Here is an 8580-nt window from a genome sequence, read left to right as displayed (position 1 = left end):
CCTTTGGCCATTTGGTCATCATATCCAATCTACCTGAAGGATTAGATAGAAGAGGGTCAAATATACACACACACACACACACAGTGGGGCCGTCACATCTATTCAATATACAGACAAAGCCACTGCCTTAAGTGTAGTAAAGCACAAAGCGTGTCTGTTTATGGACAGTTTGTCTCCCTTTTTAACAAATTCTGATGTTACAAAGGTCCCAGGTCAGATTTGAGCCCAGGACGTTGGGCTATATGGTATGCACCATGGCCAAGTGAGCCAGCAGGATGCCCCAATACCATCAATATAAAAATATACTATATGTATTTTTGAATTCAATGGTTTGGCTTGGCCCCAGCATCATGAAACATTTTCTACATGTGAGGCAATGCCACTCAGTTACACTAACAACAGTAAAACTGGAGATATGCGGCTTCTGCCCCAGCACCAACAGCTTGTAATATCAGCTCTTCACCTTAAGTAACCAGGATGTAACCTTCACAATAATGTGTTTATGGTAATGTAACATGATACTAACTTAGCTTATGTGCTAGACGCAAAAAGTTGTCACAGGACTTCCTTACACTTAAAAACAATTTAGGTTGGGTGTCTGAAACTTTTGAATCTCTATATATGTCATCTCTGGGTTATGAAGTGGGAACTATCAGTGCAATGAAGGTAGTTATAAACACATCCTGTCTCAGGAACAGAGTTGAGTGAAATCTAATGTGAGAGCAGAAGTAAAACCTGCCAACACTATTTTCCAAAACATGTCTTGGTTAATAGGAATTGACAGTGTTTCTGCCCTTCTGGGCATTCATTAGGTCTCTATTATTTTGGTATTAAATAAGGTGTTTTGGAGCATAGTACTGCAGATCCTATGTTTGACTCATAAAAAATATCAGAGTGTCATCTTTCAGTTAAAAGACCAACCAGAATGTGACCTTGTGTAAAATAAATGGAGGATTTTTATTTACTTTGATTTTTTTAAATAAATATAAAATTTATATTTGCTTTAATTTGATGCTGTCACAGCAAAGCCTTGTGGGATACCAAATTCGACAGTTCCACTATGATCTCTCTCTCTGTCTCTTTTTCTCTCTCTGCTGTGTGAAGTGTCTGCGGTAGATTTTACTAACCTGTCACTTTCACAACAAAAAACAACTGCCTCATTAACAACCATCCGCTGTGTGTGTTTGTGTGTGGGAGAGAGAGAACGAGAGAGAGAGAGAGAGAGAGAGAGAGAGAATGTGTGTGTGAGACAGAGTGAGAGAATGTGTTTGCTGAGGTGGACAGTACTGTGACTGTAGACCGGTGTGTAATAAAAGACAGAATAAAGCAGCAGAAGAAATAGAGAAGAGAAGAAATAGAGAAGAGAAGAGAAGAGAAGACAAGAGAAGAAAAGAGAAGAGAAGAGAAGAGAAGAGAAGAGAAGAGAAGAGAAGAGAAGAGAAGAGAAGAGGTGTGTTCGGTTGTAGCAGGAACAAAGTTACTCAGAGCTCCTTTTAATAAAGACCAGGCTCAACTGAACAAACAGCACCTGGAGACTTCAAACCTCTAGACAGCTGTCTAACTACACACAGACAGACAGAGACGGACAAAGACAGGAAGGGAGACACACAGACAAGTGGCAAATAGATTAACTTACAGACAGGCAGACCAGTTGGCAGAGTCAGAAAGACAGACAACACCAAATAGTCCGAGAGTGCTTCAAATAGTTCTGGATGGCAGCAATTATTTCCAGAGAGCTCCTAATAGTCATAAACACCACCTGAAAGTTCTAGGTAGGACCAAAACATTTTCTACATCACATCAAATACTTCCAGAGATTAAATGATTTCAGAATCAAATGGTTCAGGGTGCCACTATAGTTTTACACTATTGGAAAAAAAAGTTCTAGATATCTGTTCTTAAATCTGTACTTCCATATAGACCTAAAAGTTGTAGGTGGCAGGAAATAAGGCAGGAAAGTTCTCTCTAATATCGACCACACAGAGTTTGTATTGGTGTGTCATGGTGGGAAGTACAGCGACCACTATTAAGTGAGTGGAGGGTCAAAATGGGATGGTTAGTAAAAACACAGCAGGTGAAGGTGGGATGGCTACAAATGAAATAGCTAAATGTGGGATCATTAAAAAGGATGGCTACACGCAAAAAGGATTCCCAAAGTAAGGGGAAGGCTATGGGCTAATGATGATGACACTAATAACTATGAGGATGACGATGATAGATGATGAAGCTCAGCTCTTGGCTGGCCAATCATAACTCACCCTTCTCAGCGCGCCCCATGTGAGCTGGGTCCAATAGAAGCAACAGAGAATAATGACATAGAATTAGATTGGATAGCACACACACAGATACTCAAGAGAGGTGCAGTGTATTTTAAGATACAGCATATCGCAACGGGTCCACACAAAGATATGCCTTTTTAGATTACTGACATGTTTTATTCTTAGCCACAGTATTTTGCTTTTGCAATAGGAAATGATAGAATGTGCCATTTTGAATGTAAGTCATGAAATCACTGTGTTATTTGAATTTGAAAAAAGTAAAACAAAAAAACAAATATTGCTGATTATCATTCTGCTGTTGAAAAACTATTATATTGTGACTGGCTAAATTGCCCAGCCCATAGACATGTACACACACACAGCGCAGCAACTGAGAAAACAAACCAATAGTCTCAGAAATCAGACACAAGAAAAACACATTGCATAAAACATACAACTCCACACTCAGCACAACTGCACACAACTCTGTATTAAGACACTTGTGAGGACATTCTGTTGATTTATATTCCCTAACCAAAACCTCAACCCAATGCATGTCTAACCTCAACCCTTACCCTAACCTTCACCTAACCCACATGCTACCCCTAAAAATAACCCTGTTCCAAATGAAGTCCTCACCATCCACCATTTCTCCCAGTTCTCTATTCTTGTGGGGAAATTCAGACCTCACAAAAAGGCAAGTATGGATCACATGCAATCTCTCTCTCGCTCTCTCTCACACACACCAGTCAGTGTCTCCATTACTATATCATTATCACCACACAGAGACTAGCCCACTGGATTACACAGCTGGTACTAAGGCTACTCACATCTGTGTGTGTGTGTGTGCGTGTGTGTGTGTGTGTGAGGGAAAGAGTGTGTGTGCATCTGTGTGTATGTGTGTGTGTAATGTAATGTAATTAATCAGTTGAGAGCGTTGATTACTTAATCTGTCATTAGCCAGCCATGTGTGTAAGTGTGTGTGTGAGTGTGTGTGTGTGTGTGTGTGTGTGTGAGGCAGTGGCAGGTTTCAAGGCCCCTTGTACCGACAGCTGTGACCAGAACCAAAGAGAGCAGAGCAGAGATTGATGGTACAGAGACTAATACCATCATTCATCAGGGATGTGATTTTTCAGGGATTGAGGGTTTGTTTTGGACACACAACCTCCACTCATTTCTAATGGGACTTAACCGCTTCCCCGGTTCAATTCCTGCTTTTCTGTGTGATCTTGATTCCATTGCTTATCTACCAGCATCTACATCCTGAGCCAGAACATAACCATGACTGGCAGGGCATCCTGATATAATGCATACTGTGTACTCACAAGGTTGTGTATGCAAACCTGAATCATAACGTTTGTCACATGCCTGTCTCTCTCTCTCCCTTTTTCTCTCTTTCTGTCTCCGTCTCCCTCTTTCTCTCTCTGAAAACAGCAATAGGCTAAAAGGTTACACCGTCGCCAGTAGTCGGAAGTCCAGTTCTCAACACACACACACAAATTCACAGACACTCATGTGCACACACACAAACAGGACACACAATCTAATGAGGGATTAGCTAATGAATGCTCTCCACAGATTAATTACATTACACACACACACATATACACCCGCGCACACACTAAAAACCGCAATGACTGAAGAAATGAGCCAGTATTTTCAAAGGGATAGATTTTTTTTTTATTGAAATCCGTTAAAACAGATTGGCTCTGAGCAAAGTGTTTGATTTGAAGAGAAGACATTTAGATGGATCTGAATGACAGCAAACTGAAACATTACTTTGACAAAAAATAAATAAAGCAGCCTTTGATTTGACGCCATTTTACATGGACTTCAATGACTTGAATGAGAAGGCATTTTTACATGAATCTAAATGAGAGCCAAACATTTCACATGCTTGTCTTTGTACCACTATACTTTGGAAGGGCTTGAAAGCATCAGTCTCTCTCTCTTTCACTCTCTTTCTCTCTGTCATACATACACACACACACACAGAAACACACACAAAGAGACAGCAACACACATGCAGATGCAGTTGCACAAGACACACACACACACTCCCTCCTGCCGTTTTCACAGTCCCTTGAGTGGAGGAGATGCCCACGGCCAAAAACCAATGGTTGCATTTCTCCTTTTTTCCTCTCTTTCTCTCCCTCTGCCTCTCTCTCTCCTTTCTCCAGGAAAACAAGTCAAGATATTTCATTTCATCTCCCAAATGTAGCTGAAAAGTAATTATAATTAAACCAACTTAGTTTTAATGTTCAAAATACTAAAATAATTTACAATTATAATTAAACCAGCTCAGTTGTGATGTTCAGTAGCAATGCAGCCTTCTAATTCGTCTGGAGACACTAATGGAAAACAATTATTTCACTTCATTAAGATTAAAGACGCCTGGAATCTGTGTCACAACTCGATCAGAGAGGAAACAGATTTAGAAAAAGTAGTCAAATTAACATTAACTCAGTTATTGACTTTGTAAAGGCAGCAAGTGAGAGTGCTCACCCACACACACACATTTATTACACTGACTTTGTAAATGATAAGCCAAAACAATTGTCGTCACAACATCATGATAAGAGGAGACGAGAGGGAGACAGATTTACTGAAATATATAATTTATCCCATTAGTTTGACTTTGTAAATGGTAAGCTGAAATTAGAAGATGGAGAGGGAAGCAAGGGGACAGATTTAGAGAAAATAAATTTTAGTATTAACACAAACTCAAAGTGACTTTGTTAATATGATATGATAGGCAGTTAAATCCTTCACCACTGAGTTTCCTTGTCATTGTCTGTGTGATTTCAGAGAGCCACTGCCTCGGCTACTGAAGCTGCACACAGCACCGCAACACACAGCTCTCATGTGATTCTCTATTACTGCCTGTGATTTCCTATACCACTGATTTCTGATCTAATGACACCTCTTCCTCTTGGCAGCATTAATGGCCTGCTTATTAATCTCATCAGTTTCATTGACTACACATTATGCTCACATGATCAAATATTGAAAATATTGTAGATGATAGTAATGAATATATATGGTAGTGATAGGTAAAGTCTATTGTCCTGCACTGTCCTTTCATTGTATGCCTTTGCAGCAAACGCAAGGTCCTGTTGTGGTTTTGTGTGAGGTTGTGCTGTTTAACTCTGTGATTAACCATTAATTATAATTCATAGTACACTTATAATGAGTATCTTATATATTAATCTATTGTTAACCATGAGAATCACAAGTAGGAGTTCTCAGTTTACTCAGCTTTTCATTTCCCACTACATCAGTGCTTGTAAGGCTACGACTGCCAGTGATTTCTTTTGGCCCTGCCTTTTTGCACTAATGATAGCCCACCTCTCTCTCTGTAAAGCACCATCTAGTCACTAGTATTTACTTGCAAATTAACAGCACTCAAATTCCCAGAGGCTTCAAAGAAATTCCACACATTTGTTAGCCAGAGGACCAAATGCCCAAAGAAGGGGTAGGGGGTTGGTGGTGGGAGCAATAACGCTCACAACAACAAACTGGTAATTAATGTGTAAATTCAGCACAAGTCATTAGCAGGCCTACTTTGATACCAGTGAATACAATCGCAGAAACTTACATTTGTATAACATTTTTGGTTATTTCCAACATGGAGCATGGTGTTTCCTACAATAAGTCATATTAGCATTTTATTAGGATTTTGGAGGTCAACTTTCTAACAGCTGTGCGTTAGAACAGCCCGTCTTTCTTTCTCTCTCTCTCTCTCTCTCTCTCTCTCTCTCTCTCTCTCTCTCTGTTGCGTTCAGAGCAGAACAACTGCTGAATGCGGAAATAAAACACAGCAGCCACGCAGACAGACAGACATACAGGTAGATTTCCCCCTGCACGGAGAGGGATAAAGAAAGGAGGAGTTTTTGTTTTATCTGCGTGCGATCTGTCCCGCACCGCTACAGCTAGAATAACTCGGTTCCTCAGTTCACTGATGGGACTTTTGCAAAAGCATCGTCCAGGAGAGCATCAAGCACTTTGCCTTCTCCTCAGTGTGCATGAATTACGCGTTTCTGCTCGGACACAAGACTACTGCAACTCCTCGTCATTACTGCTACAGCCCGCTTGTGAATGGAGACTACACGATAGTTAATTTGTTCAAACTGGGGTCCGAGGACCACCAAGGGTCCTTGGGGTTTTTCCAGGGGGTCCCCCAACAAAATTAAGAATAGTTTAATTTCACTGTTATTTCATACAATGGGCACAATGAGAGCGTGTATAAAGACGACTGTTTTGATTTGAGGTTTCGCTCTCCACACTGTGGTTATCACCCCACCTACAGTGTAGATAGTTCTGCAGGTCTATATTAAATCATATCGAGCAATATAAATCTCAGATGCGGTTCCGAAAGACAAAGTCTTGTCAAATAGGGGTCCGTGGTCTACGTGTCTCTATTCTGGGGGTCCTTGACATGAAAAAGTTCGGGATCCTGCTCTAGACTTGCTTCTTCTCCCCGAGTCAAATACGGTGTGAGAATAACATTTCCCTCATCGAGCAGGCGAATAGCGCAGGCAATATTCTCAACCATTAGGTTTTATTGTATGTTCCGTGAATAAAGTTGGAGCAGAGAAACATTTGGTCTACAAACAGTGAAAAGCTGACGGCGCTGGCACGCCGAACCGATCGCTCCCTTCCGAAAAAGAGCTATAGCAATCCTCCAATACACATTAGATGGACACCATGAAATATCACTGCTGAACTATACCATAAAAGGTGATACTATACTGATAAAAGATGCTATGAAGTACGAGAGGGTCACAATAAACTCACTATGGAGGAGGCTACCACTGACCACTATAAGTCATTATATGAATGTCATAGGAATATGATAGTGATACAATAGGAAATAAAACACCATAAAGTGAAACAAGGTCACTATAAACACACAATTAAATAACACAGACACAATATAACTCTTCATAGGGATAGCAGAGGAATATTATTAAAGGCATGTGATTTTTCATAAGGGTTGATCCACATGCGCGGCGATCCTCGTGCAGCACCGTAACTTTTTATCCATTCACGCGCTGCTCGCTGGGCTGAACGGGGGAACGGTGTTGTCCACTGTCTCCGTACGGGCTCTGTAGCCTACTTTGCTTTTAAACACGCTATGAAACTTGAACGCTACAAAAATCTGTAAATGTAGCCCCATCTACTAAGTTAACAACGTAGGTAAAGGTTATTTTCTATTCGTGTTGTTTTTTGCCCCCTCAACCGACCTCTTCTCTTTACAGCTTACTTCGGTTTATATAGAAGCTGCTCAGTGATAACGTTATATGGAGCCTAACATAAAAAGCATATTACAACCTAAATATAAACCAAGAATGTAGCAACTTTAGTTTCACATGGGTCAATGTTAGTCAGGCGTGTTTTCAAATTCGTTTGACTAGCGCAACCTACTTGGCAAATAGACTGGATTCAAACCAGGCTACCTCATCTACCTCCTCAAACCTGCAATCTCCCACAGACACGAATACGCCTTGCATGCAACGAAATTAACATTTAACATTTTCCACAGAAACAAAATGCATTTTCTTCATATCAAACCCGCATTTCTCGCATCCGAAAACCAATAAAACCAATTAGAAACGACAAACAGACACGACTAGACATTTTCAACAACGAGACCAACTTTTTTTCTGTGTCCAAAACACACCTGTCTATAACTGGGATATTAAAAAAAATACAACAACAAATGTCGTTCAAACTTTCCTCTCTTCACGACGAAAAAACACTCTAAACTGGCTTTATCCTCTCTTTTTCCTTACCTGTCGGTATCTGACCGGAGACGTTACCAACCGTCGACAGCAGAAACGAGAGTCCCAGAAATGTAGATAAGAGTGTATCCATGTTTTACTGTGTCGTGTAAGTCTTAACAGTTTTCCCCGAAGTTTTCCTGCGAGTTTTCCCGTCTTTTCCTCCTCCTTTTGCTTTCTTCCCTTCTTCTCTTTAGGGTTTATTCCTCCTGTTGTCGTGGATTCAGTCGCCCCATTCTCTCGTTTCCCTGGGTTTCTCTCTTTTCGCTTGCTTCGGCTCTCGCGGACACTAGACTTTGTTTCACGCGGAGAGAGGAGAGGAGAGCTGCTCTCGAGCGCAGCAGAAGCGGCGGCGGCGGAGAGTGAAAGTGCGTGACGTCACACGGCAGGAGCCCGATTCAAAAAAGAGAGAGAGAGGGAAGGAGAGAGGGGGAGAGAGAGAGAGAGAGAGAGATGGGGGGATTCATTATCTGCTTGACTTTTTTCCCTTTTGGAAAAAAACAGTACCCCCCCCCTCCTCCACACACACACACACACAC

General features: G+C 41.1%; 1 protein-coding gene across 1 annotated transcript in view; it reads right to left on the bottom strand.

Moving 5' to 3' along the window:
• ptprk (protein tyrosine phosphatase receptor type K) overlaps positions 1-8338 on the bottom strand; it is a 106310-nt gene extending 97972 nt beyond the window's left edge. The window contains exon 1 of the mRNA XM_071514817.1: positions 8054-8338. Within this exon, the coding sequence (XP_071370918.1) occupies positions 8054-8135 (82 nt within the window). The 5' untranslated portion in view covers positions 8136-8338. The remainder of the gene's footprint in view (positions 1-8053) is intronic.
• Positions 8339-8580: the final 242 nt, after the last annotated feature.

Source organism: Centroberyx affinis, unplaced genomic scaffold, assembly GCF_046629955.1.
Source record: "Centroberyx affinis isolate AG114_WGS23_722 - 3 ecotype Tasmania unplaced genomic scaffold, CSIRO-AGI_Caff_v1 ptg000290l_1, whole genome shotgun sequence".
Lineage (NCBI taxonomy): Eukaryota > Metazoa > Chordata > Actinopteri > Beryciformes > Berycidae > Centroberyx > Centroberyx affinis.
Note: the sequence above shows the minus strand (reverse complement) of the source record. Positions and strands in the feature narration are given on the sequence as shown.